The sequence below is a fragment of the Alternaria ethzedia genome, assembly GCF_023757985.1.
Source record: "Alternaria ethzedia strain BMP 0044 chromosome Unknown scaffold_12, whole genome shotgun sequence".
In the NCBI taxonomy this organism is placed as follows: Eukaryota; Fungi; Ascomycota; class Dothideomycetes; order Pleosporales; family Pleosporaceae; genus Alternaria; species Alternaria ethzedia.
The window spans coordinates 435,188-462,177 of record NW_026056205.1 but is presented as its reverse complement, the minus strand read 5'-3'; the positions used below and the strand labels follow the sequence as shown (position 1 = coordinate 462,177).

The 26,990-nt window shown below is 53.7% G+C and overlaps 7 protein-coding genes across 7 annotated transcripts; 5 read left to right on the top strand and 2 right to left on the bottom strand.

The window, feature by feature from the left end:
- Positions 1 to 790: 790 nt before the first annotated feature.
- J4E87_005706 (uncharacterized protein) lies at positions 791 to 1,574 on the top strand (the record flags this gene model as incomplete). The annotated part of the gene is made up of 2 exons (XM_049377313.1): positions 791 to 1,177; positions 1,242 to 1,574. 2 exons carry the CDS (start codon positions 791 to 793, stop codon positions 1,572 to 1,574), a joined length of 720 nt encoding a protein of 239 aa, XP_049232939.1.
- Positions 1,575 to 2,035: 461 nt separating this feature from the next.
- J4E87_005705 (uncharacterized protein) lies at positions 2,036 to 3,336 on the top strand (the record flags this gene model as incomplete). The annotated part of the gene is made up of 2 exons (XM_049377312.1): positions 2,036 to 3,184; positions 3,238 to 3,336. 2 exons carry the CDS (start codon positions 2,036 to 2,038, stop codon positions 3,334 to 3,336), a joined length of 1,248 nt encoding a protein of 415 aa, XP_049232938.1.
- Positions 3,337 to 4,269: 933 nt separating this feature from the next.
- Positions 4,270 to 10,419, top strand: J4E87_005704 (uncharacterized protein; the record flags this gene model as incomplete). Its single annotated transcript, XM_049377311.1, has 2 exons — positions 4,270 to 7,170; positions 7,222 to 10,419. The coding sequence occupies 2 exons, from the start codon at positions 4,270 to 4,272 to the stop codon at positions 10,417 to 10,419; spliced, it is 6,099 nt and encodes a 2,032-aa protein (XP_049232937.1).
- A 2,748-nt stretch (positions 10,420 to 13,167) lies between these two features.
- Positions 13,168 to 15,797, bottom strand: J4E87_005703 (uncharacterized protein; the record flags this gene model as incomplete). Its single annotated transcript, XM_049377310.1, has 5 exons — positions 13,168 to 14,264; positions 14,311 to 14,338; positions 14,389 to 14,414; positions 14,986 to 15,705; positions 15,758 to 15,797. 5 exons carry the CDS (start codon positions 15,795 to 15,797, stop codon positions 13,168 to 13,170), a joined length of 1,911 nt encoding a protein of 636 aa, XP_049232936.1.
- Positions 15,798 to 17,117: 1,320 nt separating this feature from the next.
- Positions 17,118 to 20,158, top strand: J4E87_005702 (uncharacterized protein; the record flags this gene model as incomplete). The annotated part of the gene is made up of 3 exons (XM_049377309.1): positions 17,118 to 17,316; positions 17,368 to 18,146; positions 18,197 to 20,158. 3 exons carry the CDS (start codon positions 17,118 to 17,120, stop codon positions 20,156 to 20,158), a joined length of 2,940 nt encoding a protein of 979 aa, XP_049232935.1.
- A 1,799-nt stretch (positions 20,159 to 21,957) lies between these two features.
- Positions 21,958 to 23,829, top strand: J4E87_005701 (uncharacterized protein; the record flags this gene model as incomplete). The annotated part of the gene is made up of 6 exons (XM_049377308.1): positions 21,958 to 22,052; positions 22,099 to 22,218; positions 22,270 to 22,544; positions 22,601 to 22,986; positions 23,051 to 23,472; positions 23,529 to 23,829. 6 exons carry the CDS (start codon positions 21,958 to 21,960, stop codon positions 23,827 to 23,829), a joined length of 1,599 nt encoding a protein of 532 aa, XP_049232934.1.
- A 687-nt stretch (positions 23,830 to 24,516) lies between these two features.
- J4E87_005700 (uncharacterized protein) lies at positions 24,517 to 26,600 on the bottom strand (the record flags this gene model as incomplete). Its single annotated transcript, XM_049377307.1, has 10 exons — positions 24,517 to 24,841; positions 24,889 to 25,438; positions 25,486 to 25,600; positions 25,666 to 25,776; positions 25,830 to 25,927; positions 25,982 to 26,046; positions 26,099 to 26,124; positions 26,176 to 26,257; positions 26,349 to 26,371; positions 26,421 to 26,600. 10 exons carry the CDS (start codon positions 26,598 to 26,600, stop codon positions 24,517 to 24,519), a joined length of 1,575 nt encoding a protein of 524 aa, XP_049232933.1.
- Between the last annotated feature and the right edge of the window lie 390 nt (positions 26,601 to 26,990).

Genomic DNA, 26,990 nt, shown 5'->3' with positions numbered 1-26,990 from the left:
TTGAGGGGTAGGGGCCCGGGGACGTCGACACCTCCAGGGCTGCCCAGGTGGTCAACTCGCTTTCGCAGCGCCGTGGATGCGCGAGCAGATAAAGCTAGGCTAAAGCAACGCCTGTCGCTGTACGTTCTACCGAACCTCCTACTCATTACTCGCCTTACGCACCTTGGGGCATACGTGCGCTTAGCCATGTTCATCTTTGCTGCTCTTTCGCGCCACTTCCGGCTTCAACGCGACTTATCGCAACGGACAGCCTCTGCTTTGAAAGGTCTTGTTATCCAGAGACGAGAGCTCGAGCGCGCATGGTGCAGGCTGGAGTGCCTATCCGAGACGGCAGGACGCCTCTTTGCGCTAGGGAAATGAGCGTACCGTACCTGGCGTACCGGGAGAATGCGATAAGGGCTCAGTCTCGAAGAGCCACGAACAGCCTCAGACAACGACTACGAAGGCATCGGTACAGCCGACGGAGTACTTCAGAACGGTCACATGTCTACGTGTTCGGCCTGACTCTAGTTGCTGACATCTGACACGACGGGGAGTCGCGGTCGCGCTTCTTATCCCTGCCGCTGACAGCCAGGGCGCGCCGCAAGCGCTGTCCCAATTGGATGGCGTCTCCTGCCCCGGAATATTTTCCCACTCGGCCTGCCATCTGGCACCACGACGCACGCCGTGCCCCCATTGCTAGTAGCCCGCCCATAGACACCGCACTCGCTCTTGTACTCCTTTCCCTTCTCTACCTCTGCACCACTTGCATTACATTTTTTTGTCTAATTCGATATTCGCATCCTTCGCTATGGCAGCCGGCAACTTCTCGCTGCCCCCGGGCCAGCACCCTTACTACCCCATTGAGAAGGAGATTGTGGGCTATCTGGCCAACGAGCTGGGCACGCTGGACCTGCTGCTCATGTTCGCTGCCGGCTGCGTCGCCATCTTCAGTGTCACGTACGTGATGGTCAAGCGCCTGCGCCCCAATGCCAGCACCGGCGACCTCTCCACCATCATGTGGTTTGTGCTGTGCGGCTGCATCCACTCGTTCTTCGAGGGCTACTTCGCCTACAACTTTAGGAATATGGGCGGACTGAACGACCTCTTTGGCCAGCTGTGGAAGGAGTACGCGCTCAGCGACTCGCGTTACCTGACCCAGGACGCCTTCGTTTTGTGCATGGAGACCGTCACCGCTGTACGTATACGTCTTGTTTGGGCTTCTCTCGAAGAAGGACAGCAACTAATCAACATTCTCACAGGTATTCTGGGGCCCCGGTTCCTTCCTCTGCGCCTACCTCATCGCCATCGACCACCCGCTCCGCTACTCGGCCCAACTCATCGTCTCGCTCGGCCAGTTCTACGGCGACGTACTGTACTATGCTACCTCGCTTTTCGACCACTACATCCTCAACCTGTCGTACTCGCGTCCTGAGCAGTTCTACTACTGGGGATACTTTGTCCTGATGAACGCTTTCTGGATCGTGATCCCAGGATACCTCATGTATCAGAGTGTCATGGCCACGTGGAGCGCGTTTGCGGCTGTCAACGACGCGGCAAAGCTCGTTGAGAAGATCGGCAAGAAGCGCAACTAGAAGGGTGTTCCCTGCATCAGACGCATACAAGCAGTGCCTCTGAGGAGGACACCAATACCGCTGGAGTGGAGGAGTGACTTGGCCAAGGACATCATTTTTACGGGTTGATTGTTGGGATGGTTTGAAAAAGCATTTTGGATACAGACACGGTACTTGATACCCTAGTTTTGAAGGCGTGGCTTGGACAGGACGCCCTAGATCGATAGACTCGGATAATGCTAATAGAAGATCATGGCAAGTAGATGCAGCTTCAGAACTCCTTTACAACGTATGTTCCCGGAAACTTAGCAAGTAACGCCGGGATTGCCGATCACCCATGTTAGTGTAAACCCTATTGTCGGCATTTTTCGCGTCGTAAGCTCGATCCTTGTCGCCCATCACAAACAGGCCGAGCAGTACATAAGCACTTGGAGAAGTTCCCGGCATCTTTACGTGGGCTAGAACTCTTGACACAAACAACCATGTATCTGTCGACTACTTCCCTCGCACACTGGTGTCTTTTTGCCCTATCGGCGACAGCTCTTCCCAACGCCGTAAATCATGCGTCTCCTCCCATCTCCATTCAGATGGCCCAGTCGATCATCTCCCGGAGCCAGGGTATCCTGATTAGCCAGACCGACTCCTCTGCCCTATTGCAGGCTGGATTTACCCAGAAGGTGTTCCACGACATCCTCTCCACTTATGCAAACAGTTCCTTGGCCCCAGAACTCAACGCCTATATCACTAGGAGCACCGACTCTGTGGTGCCTGTCGTCTCCAACACAACGCGCGACACGAAATACCCGTTGGACCGTCTGAGCAGCGGAAACGGTCTACTGCGATTATGGCAGGAAACCGGGGATGAAAAGTACAGAACTGCATTCGAAGCGTTGAGGAAGAGTGTGAATTTGCAACCCAGAAATGATCAAGGTGGTTTATGGTATTACGTCTACCCGTACTGGAGTTACCTGGATGGCATGTTTAGTCTGACTCCGTTCCTCGCCGCATACACAAACGATGTTGGCAACTCGTCCATGACTGAACATACGCTAGAGGACATGGTCTTCCAGCTCGATCTGCTATGGCAGCGCTGCTACTCGCAAGAAACCGGTCTCCTAGTACACGGTTACGATGCCAGCCACACAGCAGTCTGGGCCAACAGCGCTACAGGCGCCAGCCCGCACGTGTGGGGACGTAGTCTGGGATGGTACTGTATGGCACTCATCGATACGCTCGAATTGCTCCCCGCGAATGCAAGCCACGCACGTCAGTACATCGGATCTCGGTTCCAACAACTCATGCCCGCTATCGTGGCAGCCGCAGATGGAAAGACTGGGGCGTGGTGGCAGTTAATGGATCGACCTGGCGAAGAAGGCAACTACTTGGAGAGTAGTGCGAGCAGTATGTTTGTGTACTCTTTGCTCAAGGGTGTAAGATTGGGGGCTCTATCCACGGATGCAGCATGGAATGGCACCGCTTCATACAGCGGCGGCCAAAGCGCGTATGTGGATGTGGCGAAGAAAGCGTACGAGTATATCGCCGATACATTTGTCGTCCATAATGGGAACGGGACGCTAGGCTGGAACGGCACGGTCGGGGTATGCAGTCTGAACTCGACGGCTAGCTATGAGGTGAGTAATGGAAGGGTTCAGCAGAGTGTGTCAATGCTAACGAGATATGTCAGTATTATGTGGGACAACCGATTGTTTACAACAGTCCTCTCGGGTCGTTGGCCTTTGTGAGAGCAAGTTTGGAGGTTGAAAGATTGGCCCTACAAGGTTGAGAGGTGGTATGGTAGACACGTTGTCTTGGCGTTTACCAAGGCGGCCGTCTGCGGTCAGAACAAGCAGATATAGGAGGCTAAAATAAACCATGAGATAATCCCACATTAAAATCTCCGCAACAAGCGCACTGAGTGGTACGATAGCCTCCAAGCATTCGGCAGCGGGCAAATACAAAACCTGTTGTTGCCGTTTTCCATGCATCGTACCATCAAGGATGTCTGTTGAATAAGATGGCGGGGTCAGATCACAGGCCGCGGAGCATATCATCGCACTTTGTTGCGCGCATCTTCGATGTAGTCGTAGTGCCAGTAATGCCAGTAATGCCAGCAAAGCTGCAGCATGGGTTTGTTGATCGAATCGTGGGTCGACGTGGTGCACTGGTCCGTAGGCGAGCCTGTCTCTCATGGATGTTCCCGCGGGATAGCCCAACGTGACTGGGCTGCGAGATAGCAACCTGGGAATGTCTCAGCCGCCGTGTAAACAAGAGGCTGGAAGGACTCGGACTCGAGCGTGTCTAGATGCCGGCGCTGCATGGCAAGTTTATGCTGATCCCGCACAAGCTCATGGGCTTATCGTATTGCTTGTCGGCGACACTGGAACGTGCGGGCAGACTTGGCCAGTCCGGTTTTACTGGCGGGCCGCAGCCATTATTGGGTCATCAAACATCACACCGTCCCTCTAGCAGTTCGCTCGCCCTGCGCTACATTCAACGTTCCCCTCTTATGGGGTGACAGCTTTCACCACACTCACCTATACACTCGCTGTCGAAATTGCTGATCGCGCAGCCGCCCGCACAGAGGCAGGTCCGGCGTAGCTCTGGAAACGGCCCGTCAGCCACGCCCACGCAAAACACCACAACACTTGCACCCGCCCGTCGCAAGCCGCCCCGTCCCCGTGACGCCTGCCCGCAGCTCCAATGACACTGGGACTCGATGCCCGCTTCCCCCCGGCCCAGTGACCCCGACAACACGGCTGGACAGCAGAGAAATGGCACGCCGGGCAAGAAGATGGGCGCGACGGACAAACAAGCAGCCATGGACGGCAAGGACTTTGCCAAGGCCATTGGCATCAACAAGCCCGCCAACGTGCGCGACAAGATAAAGCGCTGGCAGCAGGAGGTCGACCCCGACGCCGCGAGCAAGGAAGGCGCCGGCGCATCCGCCTCAGAGACGTCCATCAAGCCCGCCGCCTCGCCCAAGCCCGCGACCACGCCCAAGTCGAAACCCCACGACGACAAGCCCAACTGGAAACCTACACATGAGCGCGGAAAGTCGGTCGGCGCCAGCCCAGAGCGCCCGGGCAGCGCGAAGAAGACGCCTGTCCCCCACAATGAACTCGACGAGGACCTGCTCACGGCGACAGCGCCTAAGAAGCGCGTCATCAGCGACTCGCACTGGCGCGCCAAAATGTCACCACCCAAAGAAGCCGCCGGCCGCCCACAGCCAAAGACGATCCCCAACGCCTGGGTGCGCCCCTCGAGGATCATCCCCAAGAAGCCCGCCAGCCCTGAGCTCAAGCCCATAGCCCCCGTCACGCCCCAGTCAAACCCCCTTCTGCCCCTCGCGGAGTACATAGGCAAGAGCACAGGACAGAAGAAAGCCCCGCCGAAGCCACGCAGACCATCGAAACCGTCGAGCTCAGAGAATGAACAACGCCCGGCCAGCAGTGGGGCTGGAAGTGGAAAGACCGCCAAGAGCGATGAGACGCCATCAGACCCTACCTCGCCCCAGCCCGAGAAAGAGAAGACGGAGATGGTGAGGATGCGGCGCAGCAGACGGCGCGCGCGCACATCACCGCGCGCATCCATGTCGGCAGAGGATCTTATGCCCTTCACGCCGTGGACTCGGCCCCCAGGACGCCGGTCCGGTTCAGTACAGAGCGACGACCCCCACAATATGGTCACGGTCGAGTACGCAGAGAGCTCTGCCCCATCGCTCAACGAGAGCCGCATCACATCACCCCGCGACGACGAGCTGCGAGAGAGACGGCGCCGGCGTCGACCGAGAAGCAACGGTGCTCGCACAGAGGACGAGAGTACCAAACCCGCGCCAAAGCCTTCGCGGAAGAAGAGTCGCAGGTCCTACCCAAGGACCCAGGAAGAAGCTGCAACACCCTTGATCATCCCAGCAGCCCCAGAGACGACCACTCCCACCAAGGCCACGGGAAGCCGCTTAGAAGCCTGGCTCAGCAGCACACCCGACCCTCTGGCAGAGTCGAAACCCCGACGCAGGCGCAAGTCCAAAGACTCTGTGTCGAGCCCAGAATCCGCCTCCAAGGCCGGCAAATCAGACATCACAGTATCCACCGATGCCACACAAGAGATCCCAGTCAAGAAGACGCGCTCGCGCCGCAGGCGGAAGTCCAAAGAATCCGTATCCTCCCTCGACCTGCCCGCTAACGTCGATGCTTCCGAAGTCACTGCCTCAGAGGTCACTACCTCCACCAGGACGACACAAGATGAACCACGCAAGAGGTCACCAAGGAGGAGAAAATCGAAAGAGTCAGTCTCGTCTGTCGATTTGCCCTACAAGGCCGAAAAATCAGACGTCAGCGCGTCCACTGATGCGACAAGGGACGAGCCTGCCGAGAGCCGCCGTAGCAGTGGTAGCGGTAGCAGACGGCGCAGAAGACGGTCGAGCCGCGAGATGACCATCAATACCCAGGATATCGACGAGACCCCATCTACTGTCGTCTCGGATACTACGACAGAGACGACAACTCAAGACCAGGAAAGTGAAGTGTCCGTCACTCCAACGCCCTCGCTAAAGCGCCGCGGTGCAAAGCGCGGCCAGTATTCTCCCACCAAAGGCCGATCCATGTCCTCTCCTCTCCGCGAGACCACGTCGATAGACGACATACCCAAGGATGATATCACCGACTTGGACACTGCTTCGTCCGCCCCTTCTTCTTTTGCTGATGCGCCTGTACTTGACGCCATGCCTAAGCCTCTGCGACCGCGACAACTTCTCGGACCGCGTATGTTCCCTTCGACTGGCAAGCGCCTTTCAACCATTGCTTCGCAGTCAGCGCGATCCTCGCAGGTACCGGCTTCTGACACAATCACAACCATCTCCGAGGAAGCAGGCACTGGTCCCGGAGCACCTGCATCAGAAGTAGGCTCGTACTTGAACCCGGAAACTTCGACCATTATCAGTCGCCAGAGTACCCGGCGGAGGAAGCTTGCCAGACATGAGGATCTTATCTCAGTGCTTTCCATGCCCAAGGCAAGCTCCAAGAGCATCGTCTCTGCCCGAAGTATCCGTACCAACAGGAGCCGCCTTGCCACTGCCACTGTCGACGACATCATGAAAGAGCTCTCGTCTGATGAAGCCAAGTATATGAGAGAGCTCCGCACACTGGTAGATGGTGTCATCCCTGTCCTTCTTAGCTGCGTTCTCTCCAAGTCCGAGTCCGCTATCGCTGCTGGCTTATTCTCTCGCTCCTCCAAGTCCGATCCTAGTGAAGTTACTAAGCCAATCGTCGACATGGGTGTCTGCTTAGAGCGACTTAAGAACCTGCACAAGCGCGTCCCCAGGGAGGACTCCGATGCACTTGTTTCCTGGGCTCAGAGTGCACAACGAGTGTACTCTGACTACATTGCTGCGTGGCGCCTCGGCTTCCAAGACGTCGTAATCAGTCTTGCGCCGGCAGATGACGACCCGTTCAAGCCCGCAAAGGTCGTCAATGGGCCAGATGACGGTGCCCCATGGGACGAAGGGATGCCGCGAAACGCTGAGGGATATGTAGTCAACAGCGATGGCGAGCGTGTCGACGTCGCCTATATGCTCAAACGCCCTCTGGTTCGACTCAAGTATCTGTCGAAGAGTTTGAAGGTACGTTGAACTGACTTGTCCATGCTGCCACAAATACTGACATTGATCAAGGGCATTAATCATGTGAAACCTTCCGAGCGCGTCGAGCAAATCTCGAAGATTTTCCAAGACCTAGTTACGACAGCACGCAAGCGGTCGAACGACGAACAAGCCCGCCTCGAAGACGAAGCCGCGGCTAGCGTTGATCCCACTCGCGCACGCGATCCCCGAAGTCTCGCCCCTCTTGCCGGCGTCCGGGTTGATTCCACGCGCTGCGTGCGAGCTAGAGACCACTTCGACCTACATCTGTTCCATTCGAGTGGTCAAGAAATGAGTTGTCGCGTTGAGATCTTACTCCGCGACAACGCACCAGGTACCGGAGTCGGAGGCGACCTCCTCTTCTGCGAAGTCGATCCTACAGGGCGATGGTTGCTCCTCCCGCCTGTTCACCTCAGCAATGCATCAGCACGGAATGGCGACCTAAAGGGTGAAATAATTGTCATGATCCGTGGAAAACAAAACGATGGATCAGAGTGGAGCGAGATCATGTCTTTGATATCCGATGATGAGCAAGCTGGCTTTGAGTGGGTGCAGATGCTCGGTCTCAACCCCATCCCACCTCAAATCTCTGAAGTCAGGAAGAACCAGGCCACACCCACCACACACAGGCCGACAAGCAGCCATGGATCCTCGTCTCTACTTTCAGCTGCAACTGAATCGACACCCCCACAGAAGAGCAGGACACCAAGCCCACATGAAATTGACATACCTATTGGGGAGCAACATACTGAAGTATCAAAAGTATGGCACTATGACACACCCGATAGGCGCAACCAATCCCGCACCATCTCGCCTGTAACTCCGCCCAGTCACGATGACTTTGTCTTTGGCAAAATAGACGACTCAGAACCCCACACACCCACAGATCCCATGCAGACGGCATACCAACTGCTCAATGATCCTGATCGAACACCCCGTGGTCTTGATGAGGCGGTGCGAAATGAAGGCACTGGATCGCCTTCGAGTCTGAAGCGGACAAGGGCGAAGAGGCTGTCTAAGAACCCTACCCTTTCTCCACATTCAGCACGGCCGTCCCGTCAGATCACTCTCGAAGATCCGGTAGAGCCAGAGAAAATCCAGACGCCAGTACCAGAGTCCAAGCCACGCCGGAAATCCACTAAGAAGCGACCCCAAAAGAGTTACAGTGTTTGGATGCCATCTTCGCAAGTCGGTGATTCCGACGACTCTGAAGAATCGTACAGCTCCGATGAAGACAACAATACTACCACCATGGATTCCGAGATCTCACCACCCGGCTCGCCTCCCTCGCCGCAACGTCCACAGGCACACAGACGAGTCTCATCCGTCCCCTCGCTAGAATTACCGAGCATCCCAAGACAAAGGAAATCAAGCCGGCCCTCTACGCCAACACAGGATCAAGAAGATGACGATGACAATCTCCGGGAAGTCTCAGCCTCCGCGCCGTCGAAGCTGCAAGGAAAGAAACACGACATAGTTGTCGATGATATCGTAGAGCCCAAAGCAGAGGTCGAAGAGCCGCCTCCAACACCGCCGCATCGATCGCCCAGTCCAGCAACCCCTGTGACACTCAAGGGAAGTAAAACACCAGTATTCACTCCTACGTTACCCGGTTTCAAGAACAAACGCCGGTCATCGTCACCCTTGAAGCATGAATATGAGCCATCTACCTGCACGGAGGAGTCAAGCGAGAGCGAGGAGGACACTGCTTCTGAGGATGAGGTGGACGATGAAGATGAAGAAAGCCTCACCTCGGAGTCGTCAGAAGACGAGTTAGATGACGACGTTCCCATGCCACTCATGCCGATCGGATACCTTGGGCCACGCGGGTATCATGGACGCTCATACACCACCGGTAGGGAATCCAGTCGTCCCACTTCATCAGAGAAGGTTGAGAAGGTAGATGAGGAGACCAAGAAGTTTCCCAAAGTCTCACCTCCTGCATCAATCTACACACTCCCCAACGGCACCATCACCCCATCACAATCCGCGTCGAACACTCCATACAGAGCAGTTCCGCAGGGTTCCGGCAAAGCCTCCAAGACCATCGCATCCATCTTCGCTTGGTCCGATGCTGGCCGATGGGACAGTTTGCATCCAAACGAATGTAGCATCGTCGTTACGCCAGGTAAGATCGAGGTCTTCGAGATCACAATCAACCACTCGAAGCCTTTCCTGGCCGACGGCGACGAGATCATCACTCCCGAGGGAGGTGCTCCCCTTATTGCGGTTGAGCTTACCCCTCTGGTGCCGTTGCGCAAATCAACGGCCATTGATATCTCCATTCGCTCCCCACCCACCGCAGAGTCGCGCATCAAAGCTGGCAACAACATTATGTTGAGAAGTCGCAATGCAGCGGAGTGCGCCCAACTATACGCCATGATCAACCAGTCTCGTATCAACAACCCCACCTACATCGCGCTCCAGAACGCGCGCGGCCCCTACGGACAATCGAGCTGGGCCGAGGCGATGGACCGTCAGAACGCGGCTAGGACAAGCGCTGAGTCTTCTGGCTGGCTCGGAGGTACGCTAGGTAGGAGAAGTAGCTACCGCAAGTCAAGCACACGCGCTGCCTCCATCTCCGCAGCGACTGAGTCTTCTGTTGGAACTATGAACTCTGCTCTCCGCTCTGCACTAGGCCGATTTTCGTTCGGAAAGAGCGGCGTCTTCAGCATCCGCAACTCAACACTTGGATCTCGCAGCACTGGTTCCTCATTCGACAGCGGTTCCAACTCCCCACGTGGCTCAGGCGCATCTACGCCTACCGGCGATATTGTACGCGCGCCCGGTGCACCAGCTGGAATTACGAACACCAAGTGCAGGCTTTATGAGCGAGAGTCACTCAAGAAATGGCGCGACATGGGCAGCGCACGATTAACAATAATGCTGCCCTCACCCAACCCAAGCGTGCCATCCTCGCCTACGAACCCACGGCAGCGCGCACCTGGTACCAGAGACCATACCCAGGAGCGACGCACTCTTCTTACAGGCAAGAAACACGGCGAAATACTACTTGACGTCACTTTGTCCGAGACATGCTTCGAACGCGTCGCACGCAGTGGTATTGCTGTCAGCGTATGGGAAGACCACCTAAATGAAGACGGTCAGGTCGGCGGCGTCGGCAAGACGGGTGGTGTCTTGGGCGCAAGAGCGCGAGTCTTCATGGTGCAAATGAAGAGTGAGAGAGAGTGTGCCTACTGCTTCAGTTTACTGGGTAAGCTGAGGTACTAGGCCACGAGTAAGGAAGGAGAAGAGAGGGACATGGACCGAGACGGCAAGCGCAGCACAGCAACTCACAATACACCGCTACTGCCTCTGTTACCTCTGTTGCCTCTGTTGCGCACTGCACGTGGTCACAACCATCGATTTTGCGCTTTTTATTGCGAGCAAGCGTGGCGTTCGTTCATGGGATTTACACGGGCGGTATTTCAAGAAGGCTTCTGCGATACCACTTCCACTTTCCCCACATACAATTTTCTCACTTTGTAATCACGCTGTTGTGTTTCTTACTTTCCTTGTCAATACTGGTTTTCATGCATATGGATGGAGTGTGTGTCTTTCTTTGTTTTCCATGGGGAATATACACGTGTCTTTTGCGCTTGATACCAGGTGTGTATTTGTTTGATGGTTTTTGGTCTTTTGGTAGTGGGATGAGGAGGGGTGTTTGTGATGAAAGATGCCGTGATAGTGGGGGTGCGGTGAATAGAATTAATGGAAGATGTGTCGTCAACTTGTTGATCAATTGAACTCGTGTGAGATGAGGTTCTCGGTACTTTAGCAATAACCTTATCGATCTACAATCACTCCTCCGGCTATGACTGCGGGCCGTTGGGTAACGTATGTACCCTCTCATAGTCTGACTCTACGATGCTGCGTCACAGCGCACATGTCTTAAGGTGCTCAAATTCTTTGTTCTTTGCGATTACACGCACGTCCTGTGCGACGCCAACATGATTGACTCGAAGGGCCGGAGATCCACAGCAACAGGTATCGTCATACTGTTCGTGAGTCAGTGTAAGTATAAAAGCTGCGAAAGTTTGCATAGTGTCGCTCCATTCCTCAAACCAGATACCCACTACTTCGATCTTGATATCATTCTCCAGACGAATCTACTGCAAGAAAACCCACGCAAACTACAACATCGAAACGGCCCGAAAATTACGAAATGACACTGTACGGAATGACGGCTGAACAGTGGGCGGAAGATGACCATATCTGCCAAGAAATTATCAGTAAGCTACATCCGCTATATCCCGCCCTGCTTCGAGGTTTTGATGGTACCAGATTGCACTCGCATGCTTTCGAAACTACCCGATACCGAATACATCGTACAACGCTTTCGGCGCGGCGAGGACGGAGTAAAGTACGTGGCAGCGGTCTTTGAGCTACATAAAGGCACAGGTCCCGCAACGCTAAAATCACGTGGTGGGGAGGGTACCTATGCAGTCGCCGCGCGAAGCCTTCTTCAGGGTCTTAAAGACCAGTTCCTTTATTTGTATTTGAAGAATGATGTCGAGCCTGCAACAAGCACAAAGGACGGGCGTTTGGATGTGGTGGTGAACAATTGAACCATGCTCAGGGATTTCCCAGGGCTCAATCTCAGTACAAGCAGGTCAGGATCTCAGTTGGGGTGTGTTGTTACACAAGAATGAAAATGTTTGATCACTCCCACATGTCCTTTGAAAAGTTGCGATACGCTAGTACTGTGTACGTTGCAGTATACCTGAGGTATGTGACTAGATGCATCAAATCGACCAGAATACTAACTAGCTGGCCGAATACTGTGTATATCACCACGGCGACTTTATGATTTTGGCACCACCCTCCTGACATCTACCCCACCTTCAGTACTTACATTTGCATGCAAACATAACCGTGTCCCTTCTTCAGCCCAGCAGCAAGCCGCAAGAGCAAACGAAAAGAATGCGTAGCAGAACTGCAACGAACCAAGTTTTAATCGAGAAACGGGGGACAGGCTCGGTCTTACACCTCATTGCAGTGTCCCTCCGTTCCTATCACAAGAGGCGCCGGCTGGAGGTCGACTTATCAGTACTGCCATACGGCTTGATCCATACTGACAATTTCGTCAGTACTCCCAGCAAAGTACTGATATAGGCTCCTCAGAACCAGCGGCAAGAGGTCGACTGGCCGGTAAGCAGCATGCTAAGCACGGCTTTCGGCGCAGGGAGTGGACAAGCGGGACACCAATCTCTAGGTTGGTGAAAGGCGTTGTCTCGGATGCCATGAGGATCAGCCCGAAGACCATACAAGGTTGTAGGTAGGTAGCCGCCGAATCAGCGAAAGATGTAGAAGAGGTCCGCACGAACGCGAAACCGAAAAGAAAACCTTGTGAAGAATGCCGCATGAGGAAGGAAGGATGAGGTGGCTACCCTCCTGGTTCCAAGATACAGAACAGAACAGCTTGAGTAACCCTACGGCAGATCGCAATGCCTGAGTACGGGAAGTCGCCATACCACAGGTATTGCTACTGTGCAGTCGAGATGCTGAAGCAGAAGTGTTGCGCATGTTGCAAAAAGGAGAGCAGGTGTAGTTCAATTTGATATGATGCGCGCGAGCGCGGAGCAAGAAAGGGCTTGGTGTACATTCCGCGAAATTCGCAAGTTGAGAATCGGAGTCAGTAAATGGTGGTGGAGAGAGAGAGGAGAGGGAGGGCAGACTACTTAAGACTACGGGCAGGAGCGAGCGGGCTAGAGAGCGCACGGGCCACGTGTTTGCTCGAACTCGCCACGCTGCCTAGTCGTGAATTCACCTAGACAAGTATACGCTCATCTTCACCTGTTATGCACCGCCTTCGCCTGTAGCTAAGCTCGGGCGCAAGCGACATCACGCATCCTTCATTGTACTGAGATATGTGCTAGAAGAGACCGATGTTCGTTCACTTCAAGTTGCGTCACAGGTGGTGGTCAGATTGTGACGTTGATCGCGGCGTGATATGAGTCATTTCTATTCTCTCATCATTTACTCCAGATCTTTGTCCTTGCAGCCCTCTGGTGCGATAAGAGGATTGCATCTCGCAGCCAATCCTCCGGGAAGCCTGGCAACATAGTCCCAACCCCATCGACTGCTCATGCCCCAAGCCGGGAAATCGGTACTGACAATCTGCGCACCACTCTCAAAAGCTAGATCCCTCATCTCCGTAGTACGATTCAAAATGGTATCGATGGGTATATCAGCACGTGTTCGGATCAAGTAGCCCTTCTTGACCAGGCGCTGGATCTCTGCTGTGCCATTGCCGCGCGGCTCATTGTATTTGATGAAAGCAGCATCGGAAGATCCTTCGAGCGCATTGGTGAAGACAGTGCGGTTTTGTAGCGAGGGGGCGCCGGTTTTGTAGAGCTCGCGAGGCGAGCTGGGGTCACTAGGTTTTGGGTCGTTGTCGAAGAAAAACAGGAGGCGGCCGCGAACGTCCTTCAGCTTCGGCCAGCCTTGTTGCAGGATGGATTGCTCGAGGGTGAGGCCACTCTTGCGCACATCATCGGGGCGAATCAGTTGCTTCTTAGGAAATACGGAGAGGATCTCCGCGTCGACGTTCAAGAGGCGAGGGAGCGTCCAGTTCGTCGCTTCGCCAGGGCAGACACCGCCTAACGAACATGCCGGCGCATCGGTCTTGAGCTCGAGATCAATAGTGATAGGGACGTGTCTCGGATTTGCGTCTGACCAACTCTTCAACTGCTTGAGACAGTCGATGAAGGTGTGGCAGACAGAATCGGGGTCAAAGTCCGTGACGTGGAACACCTTGATACCTGGCTTCTTCAGAATGTCACCATTGTAAGGAGTGGTGGCGTTTGTCAAGTTTGACAGCGTCCATATGACAGGGGGATAGTACAGGCCGCCCTTTTCATCCGAATGTAAGTCGAGCTCGAAAGAGCGCACGGACTGGTACTCCAATTGATTGTCGAGCTCTGCATGCGAGTAGTAGTAGTCTTCTGGAGACGGTACGTATTCCTCAAAGACTGGTCGCTCGGCGAGTGAGACTTCACGATGGTAGGAGTTGTGCGTTCCGACGACTTGAATATGGTTGAAACGGATGTCAGACTTGGACGCCAGTGCGCTTTCTATGTATTGTCAGCTTGGACATCTCCGCGCAAGAAGACAACATACGAGCGAAGAGCATTACGCTCGCAGAAGCCTGATATCATTAGCATCCGTTCGTTCTCGCATGCCAGGAGTTATCCTTACCAATGATCCCAGCATGTTGCTCTTTCCTTCTGAATTGAAGTCTGCGTTCAAGGTGAAGACGCACAAAGCAAACAAAAAGACCACAAGCAACAAGGCCCGACCTTTATACGCCATCGCACCCATGCTGTTCAGCGCGCAACGGCATGCACTAAAGCTCAGATGTTGAAGTCGTTCCCGCCATGCATCGCGTTGGCGTTAGCTCGTCGCGTGCGCTCATCGAGTCTCGCGATTGGTTGTTGGCACCACGTGGGTTCAGTATACCGGCTCGGAATTTGCTCAATGCAGAAGGTACAGATTCTGTAGGACCGTAAGTTCGCACGTGCGTCACTTCACGTTCGTGCGCGCTTCTGATGGAATGAAGACGCGTAGCAGTAGTTCGTTGGAGGAAGCGATGACGCGGTGACAGGAGCTGCCAGGGGAAAAGCGGGGTAAGTCGCCTGCAACTGAAGGACCACCTTAACCATCAACAACATTGAAGGCCCCCGGAAGATCTCATAGCGTGCTAAAATGCGCGAAAACCATTTTTCCGGGAAATCATGAATGTAGTATTTGTGCTTTGGATTACCACCGCACAAGAGGCTAACAGTCACTACCAACCATACTTCTGTCCATATCTGCCGACAAACCCTCCTACATCAGCATCTCTCTCGCCTTGCACAATCTGTAACAGTCCTAGCGCACTTGTCTCTGAACTCTCAAGGCCTTGTTCCTTCCTTTGCTCTTTGTCGTCTCCTATATCCGTCACCACATAGCCTGGGCAGTACGTCCAGACCTTGAAGCCATCTGGCTTGAGCTGGACGTACTGGTATGCCGTCAACATGTTGAGCGCAGCTTTAGTCATGCGATATCCGGGGTATTTAACCTGGGCGTAGGGAGAGCTGTGATCGGAGATCAAAGTGATGCTACCCATAGTAGAGGACACGTTGATGATGCGCGGATTGGATGAGCGCTTCATTGCGGGAATGAGAGCTTCTGTGAGGATGGTAGGGCCAAAGACGTTGGTTTCGAACGTGGTGCGCATCTGCTCTCGGTCTGGCCATGTGCCGTCTCTTTCGGGACATATACCAGCGTTGTTGATAAGCACATCGAGCTTGCTGAAGTCCTCCTCGATCTTCTTGGCAGCAGCTTTGATAGAATCGTCGTCATTGGCGTCGAGTTGCACCAGGGAGAGTGTGCCTTGGATGCCTGCTTTGGCTTGCACATCTTTCAAGACTGTTTCGCCTTTCGACATGTTGCGCGCGCCGATTATGACATGGTACTTTGGAGATGCAGAGGCAATATAAATGACGGTGTCCAGACCGATACCGTTGGTTGCTCCTACAGAGGCTATCAGTATGACGAGCTTGGTAAACGTCCGGAGGGCTGGTACCTGTTACGAGCACGACCTCCTTGTCTGGGTTCGAGGACATATTTATTTTGAATCGATTAGATTGTGGTAACGGATGATATGCAGATTTTCGACTGAAGTAGAGGATATGGATTTTGTGATACTCAAGCTGGAGTGGAAGGCGGGCGAATTTATATCTTGCCAGCGGTTTAGCACAACATGAACGGGTCGTACGGATGTCCACCAGGCGTAATCCACGACGAATAGAGTACGGTCTGGAACTTGCTATAGACCAAATAGGTAATTGTAACATCAGAAACCCCGTAGATCGAGAAGGAGCGCCGGCCCGATCCGGAGTTAGTTGTCTAACTCCGATTCGCGCGGCCTGATGAAGTAATGCAAACGCCCCACAAAGACATGCTATGTGTGAAGACTTACTCATGTCTATCGTATATACGAACGCACGAATAGCAAATCGCTGCATGGTCAGATCTGAGGAGTGAGTGTATGGATGACTACATCGCAGGCTGCACTTAACGCATAAATCCGAGAGGCGCTGTCCGTTTAGAATACCGAGCCAGATCCCATGCATGGTGGACGAGAAGGTGTGACGCTGAATAGCATGACTCACAAAGAACAGGTAGGAACTGTCAGAGCATACCAGGATCGGTCTCCTCATAGGCTGTACGCAATTTCCAAGTGTTGATCGTATCGACGCTGTGCACCCCAGTGTGCCTTCACCCGTTCACTTGTGGCATCCAATTCTGACCTGCACCGCTTTTCCTGAGCGAGGAACGAAGCCTGTGCCAGAAGTACCCCAAAAACCCACCAAAGCCGTGTATTACATGTTGGTTAAAGCCGTGATAACATAATTTGCACTTGGCTGGCTTCTCTTTTGCAGCCTAGTTAATGGCGTTAGAAGTGCTTGTGACCGTTTCGAACACTCGAGGACGTGCTTGTAGTCTGGAAGCAATGAAGACGGATTTCACAATATCTTCTCAACAGTGATTCTGGACCTGCGCCACGACGATTCGATTTTGCACGGCCTTTGAAAGAGTGTGCAGGTTTCGTAAGACATAATCTACTAAGCAACTATGAGGATGTTAAGCCTGACTGCTTGAGACGAAGTCTGGGTAGATGTGGTAGGTCGGCACTTTTGTCGTCGCAAACATTCTCTTGATACAATGCCAGTACTTAGGACGCAAGACAAGTAGGGGGGTAATTGAGCATGTCACGATGGTTGACAGGAGGACGCGTGGGGTAAGAAATCTTGAGATTAGCGCGGCGCGACACGACGTCATGGCGGCTCAACCCACCAGACGTCTCAACGCGCCTAGAAGCGACCTGATGTCGCACTTTGTCGAGTCACTCAGCCCTGAACGCGCATAGCGCCGCCGACAAGATGCCCTCCCTTGTGCGCAAGCTGCTCATCTTCGCCGCCGTTGATGGTCTCATCCTCCAGCCGTCCCCGCCCCGCAACCATCCGCCCGCGACGCAGCAGGCCATCAAGGTCGACTACAAGGGCAACGTCGGCCCCCTGTTGAAAGACAGGCGCGAAGAAGAAACAGCGCCCGTGTCTGTGGAAGCGCATGGCATTATCGGTACGCGCGCAATCATTGGCGCATTGCGGCACAAGCTGACCCTACTCTAAGGACTACTCAAAGTGGCTACTTCCTACTTCCTGATATCCATATCCGACCGCGAACAGGTGGCGCTTATACGCGGCAAGCCCATCTACAAAATCAAAAATGTCGCCCTCATCCCCCTCTCCTCGCAAGCCGACGCCGACAAGGCCATTGCAGCCACGCGTGATCATTTGAAGCGCCGCAACAGGGCACCCGGCCTGGAAGACGAAGATAGCGCTAGCGATAGCGAGGATGGCGCGCCCAGTGTGACGGACTCGCTTGTAGAGGACTCATCGTCCACACCAAGCGAGGTCAAGGATTCGGTCACCGGACAAAAAGGCAGTGCGCAGCGCAAGACAAGTGTGGCCGAAGACGTTATACAAAGAAAAGGTGTATATGGAAGATTCGCTGACAAGTGGTTCTCGCGCAAGGGTTGGAGTGCTGACAACAGGCGTCTGCAAGGGCTGAGCTCAGAAGAGAACCTGGCGGCAAACAACGTGCCGCAGAACGTTGACTCGGGGGTGCCCAAGGAAGAAGAACAACCTAAGAGCGAGTCTAAGCCGGATGCCATCCCTACAGATGACAAGGACATTTCGGAGCCAGTCAGCCCAGAAGCCATACCCAAGGCCCTGGGCGGCGAGAAGGACGCAGCCACTGTAGCACTCTTACCAAAGATTCTGCAGACCACCAAAATGTACTTTTCATCAGGCAACTTCTTCTTCTCATACGACTATGACATCTCACACGGTATTGGCCAGCAGCAAGCAAGTTCTAGTGTCGCCCTGTTTAAACAGTTCGATCCTTTGGTCAGTTTACACCCTGTCCATGTAACGGACGATTGCTCACCAGTATATAGTTCTTCTGGAATCAGCACATCATCGCACCTTTCATTGACGCGGGCCAGCATGCTTTTGTGCTCCCCGTAATGCAAGGCTTCGTTGGTCAACGACCTTTCACGATCAAGACAGCTGATGACCAGTCGAACAGTCTTGTAGTCGACCCGAGTGCCACTCCAGATGACATCCAGCTCCAGTCCTGGCATGAAAAGCAGAAAGAGGACTCACAGTCCAATACGGAAAGCAATGGCGAAGCATCTGATCCCGATGCCTCTCTTGTGGACGGAAAAGACTTCCTGTTGACACTCATCTCGCGACGTTCTATCAAGCGAGCTGGGCTTCGTTACCTACGACGGGGTACAGATGACGAGGGCTGTACCGCGAATAGCGTCGAGACGGAACAGATCCTATCCAACCCGGCTTTTAGCACGACGCAAGACAAGATCTTCTCTTTCACACAGATTCGAGGCTCAATTCCCCTGTTCTTCTCTCAATCGCCCTACAGCCTTAAACCACAAGTCTCTACTTGGGGATCGTTTGAGACTAATGCTCGCGCTTTCAAGAAGCATTTTGCCGATCTGTCTTCACGCTATGGCGATATATACTGTGATTCGCTCATAGACAAACACGGTACTGAGGCGAAGATTGGTGAGCTTTATGAACAGCATTCGAGGTCGCTCAATGAGAATGGCGGGATGGACGGGAAAGGCAAGCAGCTGGGTTTCGAATGGTTCGACTTCCACAACGTGTGCCGCGGTATGCGCTTTGAAAACGTCTCGAAGCTGATGGATTCAATCGAACCTTTCATGAAATCTTCTGGATGGGTGGAGATCTTAGGAAATCAAGTACAGCAAAAGCAGTCAGGCGTCTTGCGTACAAACTGCATGGACTGTCTGGACCGCACCAACGTTGTTCAATCTGCGTGCGCCAGGACTGCTCTTGAAGCACAACTGTCAATGGGCAGTTACAGCATCGATCTCCAGAACGACCCCAGCACATCGTGGTTCAACACCCTCTGGGCTGACAATGGCGATGCCATATCTCGGCAGTATGCTGGCACTGCTGCGCTAAAGGGCGACTTTACGCGTACCCGGAAACGGCAGATAACTGGTGCGCTTACCGATTTCGGACTGACACTCACGAGATATTACAACAACATCGTGAACGACTACTTTGCTCAGGCAGTCATCGACTACCTTCTCGGTCGCGCTACCGATACCATCTTCGCGGAATTCGAAGCCGATATGAAGAGCTCAGATTACTTTATAGATGTGCGCAAAGTGCGGCAGCAGGCCATTGAGCGTTCTGCTGGAATCGTGATTGAGGATCGCGACGAAGACCTGGTACATGGATGGACGTTGAGCGTACCCACTGCTGTTAACCAGGTCAAGACTGCTACATTTGAGGAAGCAGTCCTTCTACTAACAGAAAAGGCCTTGTACTTCTGCCGTCTCGACTGGGGAACAGAGAAAGTACGCGAGTTCGAGCGTATCCCGCTGGAGAACGTGCAAGGCCTCATGCGAGGTGTGTACGTTACGTCCACACTGGCGCAACGACACACCGACACAGACAAGAACGTTGGTCTCATCATACGATATCGAGCCGATACCAAGGGCGAGCTAGTACGGCGCAATACAAGGGCTCTAGATTCCGGAGCCGCCAGCGATGAGCAACGCAAAGACGACGCCAAGAAAGACCAGAAGCAGGATACTGCGGGCCGCTTCCTAGCGTTCAAAGCGCTTCCACCGAGAAGCAGCGTTCCGTCATCCCCTGGCGACAACCCTGACAATGAAGGCGAGGTTGTCAAATCGGTATGCGATGAGATTGTGAGGATCGCCAATGAGATGAAGAAGGGCGGCAGGGATGAAGACAGGACACTGAAAGTAGAGGAAAAGGATATAATCAGCCTTGTGGACGCGAAGAAGAGTACCGGCTACCTGGAACAGTTTGAGTATTCCTTGAAGAAGCTTGTTTGGGGCTAAGCCCGGTCTGATACTGGCCATGTATAATGTCTTGTCGTTTCTCATTGTATCTTGTTCAGGAAGCCGTACATAAACCTTTGGAAAGATGCTCGTATCATGCAATACAATCATCCTGTAGATAGTTACGTTTCCACCATACGGTGTGTCTGAATGGTGGACTTGCCTTGATTGGGGTATAATCTCCTTGCTCCCTATACTTCCCGATGGTCTCGGACGGTCACATCAAGAACAGCGGAGTCCAGCGACCGGCACGGCGGATTCACGGCGCTTCCAGGTCCCGGCGACTGAGGTGCGTGTGGGGACAATGCGGGTGGCTGCTGGCTACCTGACAAGCTTGCGAGAGCTATATCGGGAAATGCATCCGCTTTACTTGTGCAGCACTGCATGTCGAGGGTGCTAAGTGATGTGATACTAAAGACTTGAGAGCGGTGCACCGAGATATATGAGGAAGTCGCGTCACAAGCAAGCCAGCTGGGGAAGTAATGAAAGCACTGGTAAGCATCGACCCAGTTTCCTCTCCGCGCTCCAACATCTCCTTTCCCCATCCATCCTCTGCCCGGCGACTCCACTATTCCACGCGATGAAGCGCTTGCGTCGCTGGGACTTGTTTAATCATCAGCGGACCCGCGCCGCATCTTTTTCGGTGCAACGTTCTACGCTATGTCATCGGCACATGCAGCGAAAGACACGAGCGCAACAGTGATCGGTCTCATCGCCCCGTAGCGATGGTCACGGCCCACCTAGAGCCTCACCTCGTATAGATGTGGTCAATGGAGTGCGCCGGCGCGTCGACCGACATGCCAATCGCATACCAAAGGATGGGTCAGCTGAACGCCTTACCACGGCCCAAAATGCCACGCCCTCTCAGACGACTTGTTGAAGCTTGACAGCTACAGGCTTGCTCGGCACTCGGCTGCGAGCTTAAGCTTTCCATTCAACGGGAGGCGCATGATACGACAACGCTAGCGGCGGCACGGTTGCACGAGGAAAAGCGGGCCGACGTCAGCGTCTCGCGCGATGACTGGCTGCATGCCGTTCTTGATTGCGGTGCGTGACGTCAACTGTGGAAACTCCATGCTGTGCTCTGAGCGCGAATTGCACATCGCAAAGGCCCACCAAGAACGAAAATTTCTGCTTCATGGGGTGCCCTTGGGGTGCGAAATTGTGGGTGTCTGGAGTCTGGAGGAAAAATGGAGAGACATTGTGCGGAGTGCGGAGGGCTCGCATCTCCGGGTCGATGAGATGGATGCAACCATCAGCATCCTTTGTGGTACAGCCAAACCAGGAAAGGCGAGCATATCGATGATCGCAGCTCCGAGTTCCGTGGCAGGAGGCGCCATGGAAGGCAGAAAGCTTCATCCGCCTCGTTGCCAACCCGTTCCCGTTGTCTCGGCATCAATTGTCCCAAGATTGCGACTCAACACACAAGCACTAAGCCGACGGATCGTGTCAGGCTTGTCATCTCTTCACTCCGCTGCAAGGTTCCACATCATGCTCCCACCAATCAACGCGTCGTTCTTCGGAGACTATACCAAGCCAGGAAGCACATCAGAGTGTTTTCCGACCGACGAAGGGATGACCGTTACCTGGAACCGTGAAAGGTCCGCTGCGGGGCTCCCACGTTGTTCCTGGCTCCCCTGACCCAACCTGCGCGTATGGTATCAAGCCGAGGGAAGCGTGGCATATAAACCCTTTTCGCACCCCGAACGCCAGGCTTGTTCTCCTGTAACCACGCCTGCCAACCTCCGGGTTTCTTTTATACATCCATTGCAGGGTGATTGGCAAGACAAGATACCACCATGGGTTACCAGATCGGCAACATCTACGGCATCACCGCCATTGCGGTCATCGGCGGTGGACTGTTTGGTTTCGATATCAGTTCCATGAGCGCTATGTACGTACTCGCCGTGGCGATCTGAGACTGATGCTAACATTCATAGTTTGCCAACTCAACAATACCGATGCTACTTCAACCAGGGGCCTAAGGGTCCTCCCTTCACAGGCCCCGAGGACGATTGCTCTGGTCCTACCGCCGATGTCCAAGGAGGCATCACTGCAGCGTGAGTCGGCTCTCACCATGTATTGCATCTTCAGCAACTGACTCAGTACAGTATGCCTGGTGGTTCTTTCGTCGGTGCTCTCGTCTCTGGTTACCTTACGGATAAGCTCGGTCGTCGCAGGGCTATTCAAATCGGTTGTGCCATCTGGATCATTGGTTCCATCATCTCCTGCGCCGCTCAAAACATCGGCATGCTCATCGTCGGTCGCTTCATCAACGGTCTCTCTGTCGGTATCTGCTCCGCTCAAGTCCCTGTCTACGTCTCTGAACTCGCTCCTCCCTCCCGCCGCGGTCGTGTTGTAGGATCCCAGCAATGGGCGATCACTTGTAAGTACCCACTCGACAAACTCCTGGTGAGACAAAAGCTAATAAGCGCTTCTCAGGGGGAATTCTAATTATGTACTACATCTCCTACGGCTGCAGCTTCATGGAAGGCACCAAGGCTTTCCGTGTTCCATGGGGTCTGCAGATGATTCCTGCTGTTATCCTTGGTATTGGACTTCTGTTCCTGCCGGAATCTCCTCGTTGGCTCGCCCGTCACGACAGATGGGAGGAGACACAGGCCGTTCTTACCCTGGTTCACGGCAAGGGTGATCCCAACAGTCCTTTCGTGAAGCTTGAGCTTGATGAGATTCGTCAGATGATCGAATTTGAACGCCAGAACGCCGACGTTTCCTTCATGGAGCTCTTCAAGCCCAACATGATCAACCGCGTTCACATTGGTATCTTCACTCAAGTCTGGTCTCAGCTGACTGGTATGAACGTCATGGTAAGTTCTGACTGTACCAACTGCATGTGAAACTTATACTGACTTCGTAACTCTCCTTCTGCAGATGTACTACATCACATACGTCTTCGGCATGGCAGGTCTTACCGGTAACATCAACCTCGTCGCCAGTTCCATCCAGTACGTCATCAACGTCTTGATGACAGTCCCTGCTCTTCTCTTCATGGACCGCTGGGGTCGCCGTCCTATGTTCGTCATCGGCGCAGTCCTTATGATGATCTGGATGTTCGCCAACGCTGGTCTCATGGCATCCTACGGCAACCCCGCTCCTGAAGGCGGTCTTGGTGGTATTGCCGAGCAATCCTGGGAGATTACTGGCGCGCCTGCGAAGGCTGTCATTGCTTGCACATACCTCTTCGTCGCTTCTTACGCGCCAACCTGGGGTCCCGCGTCTTGGGTCTACCCACCAGAGATCTTCCCTCTCCGCATTCGCGGAAAGGCCGTTGCCGTCGCTACCTCATCCAACTGGTATGTACAAACCTGCTTATGATGCTTGAAATCATTACGTACTGACTCCGCTCCAGGATCTTCAACTTCGCCCTCTCCTACTTCGTCCCACCCGCTTTCGTCAACATCCAATGGCGCGTCTACATCATCTTCGGTGTCTTCTGCCTCGCCATGGCTATCCACACGTTCTTCCTGTTCCCCGAGACGGCTGGAAAGACGCTCGAGGATGTTGAGGAGATGTTCATGGCTGGAGTTCCCGCTTGGAAGACTAGGGTCGAATACAGCAACACTCGCCGTGCTGAGCGTGGCGAGGTTGATAACGAGAAGGGTCTTGAGCACAGCCCCGTTAGGGTTGAGAACGCCGAGACCAAGGCTTAGGCTCTATTTAGGAGGTAATGATCGATGGGGAATGTCTGGCATTGGATATGATGAAAAGAGTAACGGCCACTGGATTGTTTTAATCGCAAAGGTACCAACGAACACATTTTGTCATGATTGTTCCATTCCTTGGTGATGTAGATTGCAGCGTATTGTAACATCCGACCCTGTTGATACGGTATCTGTCGACATGTATATCTCGGTAGTTCACAACAGTTACTCGATATACGACCAGACATACCGTCTGCAGTGCTGATCCCCCCAATCCTTTTCGCCGAACATCGTCCGCCTGACGCGTGTGCCCAACTAGGCTAGCGCGACGCGTCGCGACTTCCGCCCGCCTTTCGTTCCTCGTTCACGTTCATCCCATCTGCAGTGTTTTGCTCGGTATCTTATCCACTGCAGCTCAGTTCGGCATGTGCTCTGGTTCGACCCCTATCTTTTGCATTCATGCGCCGATTGGGAACGGTTCGCGAGACGCGCAAGTGGCCCCGGCTGGTGAACAGAACTCTTTGAAGCAGGAGAGATGCTGTTTGCGTGATGGGTGACATTCATGCTCCCAATCATCACAACATGCGCACGTTGTTTAGAACAATGATAGCGACTTGTTCATTGGTGGTATCTATGTATATAAAACCCATATACTCCTTCACCTCGACAACTCAATAGGCGCCGCATTGCTCACGCTTAGCAGACAGCATGTGTCTTTCCAGTCTTTGCCTGTAGACTGTGGTCCTCGTCGAAGTGATCAGTCGCCTTCTTCTTAAAGATGGGGCTGATAATGGTCGAACGACGACGCATTTCAAATGCATGCTGCCTGTGCTCTTCGATCTTCTTCGCGTCGAGCTTGTCAAGCGTCGACAGCGCAAGCTTGAAGTCGGCAAGCAGTGCGTCACAACGAGACTTGGTGAAGTCCTCGCGCACAACTACACGCAGCATCTTCATCTTCTCGGAGTGAGGGGCCATCGTGTATGCGGGAACTACCCATCCGCGCTCGCGGAGTTGATGAGCACTGCTCTCGTTAGTTGCAGTTGCAGAAACAATGGGGTGCACACTTACATGGCGAACTCATCGTACTGCTTGCCAAGATCTTCATCAATGCGGCAAGCAACGAGAGGAAGTCCAGCGCCTCCCCTTTGACTCATGATGATAAAGCCCAACGCCTCGAGGTTCGCGGCGAGATAGTCGGCCGTACGCGTCAGGTTCAGCATGATCTTCCTGTATCCTCGCTTGCCAAGACGAATGAGCTGGTAGTACTGTCCAATGATTTGCGAAGCGCCGCGGGAGAAGTTGAGTGTGAAAGACGCCTGGTCAGCACCAAGGTAGTTGATGTTGAAGACGAGCTCCTGGGGAAGGTACTTGGGGTCGCGCCACACGACCCAGCCGACACCGGGGTATACAAGTCCGTACTTGTGGCCAGAGACATTGATGGTCGTGACCTTTGGTAGGCGGAAATCCCATAGTAGACCTGGGTTGACGAACGGAGCGACGAACCCACCGGACGCGGCGTCGACGTGAATATCAACGTCGATATCCTTCTCGACGAGAAGGTCGTTGATGGCTTTGATATCTTCGTATTCGCCAGTGTAGGTCGTTCCCAGGATTGCGCCTATTCGAATTAGCTCACTGTCCTCTCATAGATGCTGTAATACGTACAAATTCCAATGGTGTTCTCATCGATGAGATCAATGCATTCCTTGGGGTCCATCACATAGCGCTCAGTAGTGCAGTATACGTATCGCTCTTCGATATCAAAGTATCGGCATGCTTTCTGCGTACAATCAGTATGCTTCTCCCTCTTATTCGCCCGAAATGGCTCGACAATAGGCTACATACCTCCCAGCAGACCTGCACAGCCGAGTTCATGATCATGTTTGGCTTGTCGTAGGGCTTGCCCTCGGCCTTGCGCTTGTTTTGCCAAAGCTTCTTCTGGGCCAGTACACCCAACTATGCTGTGTCAACTCAACGGCTTCCAGCTTCATACCACTGTATTCACTGACCATGATGGCTTCAGAAGACCCAATGGTAGAAGTACCAATTGTGTTCGCCTCTGGATCTGCCGGCGCATTGAACAACCTGGCGATCATCGATACACATCCTGTTCACAATTCAGTAAACATTCCTCCGCCCACTTTGTAGTGTATGTACGAACGGTTCTGGATATCGGCGCTGACGGGGTACTCTTCATAATCGATGAAGTTTTTCGAGAAGGCGTCGCTGAGGTAGAGGGTTATTGGGAGGTCACGAAACGCGGGCTTGTTCGACATACACCATAAGCTTCTCGGCCTCTTCTTCCTGCTCATGTGTCAGTCCTTGTCCATCTGATGAATTGTCATTAGAGCTTACCATGTACGTTGTAACGAATGAAGCCAAGTTCAGCGTCGGGGTGCCGTCGAGCGTGAGATCGTCCTTGATCATGCGGTATGCACTAGCATATCGTCAGCGATGCTGTCGCAGTTGTGGTGCGGCAAATGGTTTGGTGTGTTCGAGGCTAATAGTGCATGTAGCAAAGCACGTACACATGAGGAGGCATTTCTCGGTCCTAGATCGTGTCAGTTCCGGGTATAGCTACTCAAAGGGGCTGGGCTCACCGGCATCTCGTGTCTCGGCAGATCTTCAGCAGCATATTTGGAACCGTAGACGGTAGCAGTGTAGTCGTCTGCTTCATCGTCTGGTGTCAGATTGATGGTAGTAGTGGCATCAATGGCCTCGAACTGGCTCTGCTCCTCGGAGACTTCCTTGTGGGTTGCTACACGGTTGATATGCACCATGCTGACGGTCGTAGGATGTGTTTGTCGAGGGGTCTGGAAGAGATAATCGTGCCTGCCTTCTATGATCGAGGTGCAGGTGCGAGGAAAGATCAAGGAGGAAGAGAAAGCAGGAAGCCACGTCAAGAAAGCAGACAAGGCAGCCTAAGAACAACCGGAGCTGCCGCAGAATCAGCAGCTTATATCGCTCACCAGCTCCTGACGCGCCTATCATGCAGCATCAACACGCCGCCCGCGTTCCAGCTCACTCTGCTACCCCACCACGACTTGCATACGACATACGTTGGGGGCCACCTGCTGCAGGCCGACGCTACACGACGCGTACGTCGATTCATCATCCAGACCGCCTAGCGCGTCTCCGTAGCCATTTACTCTACATGAGGCGTTTGAACT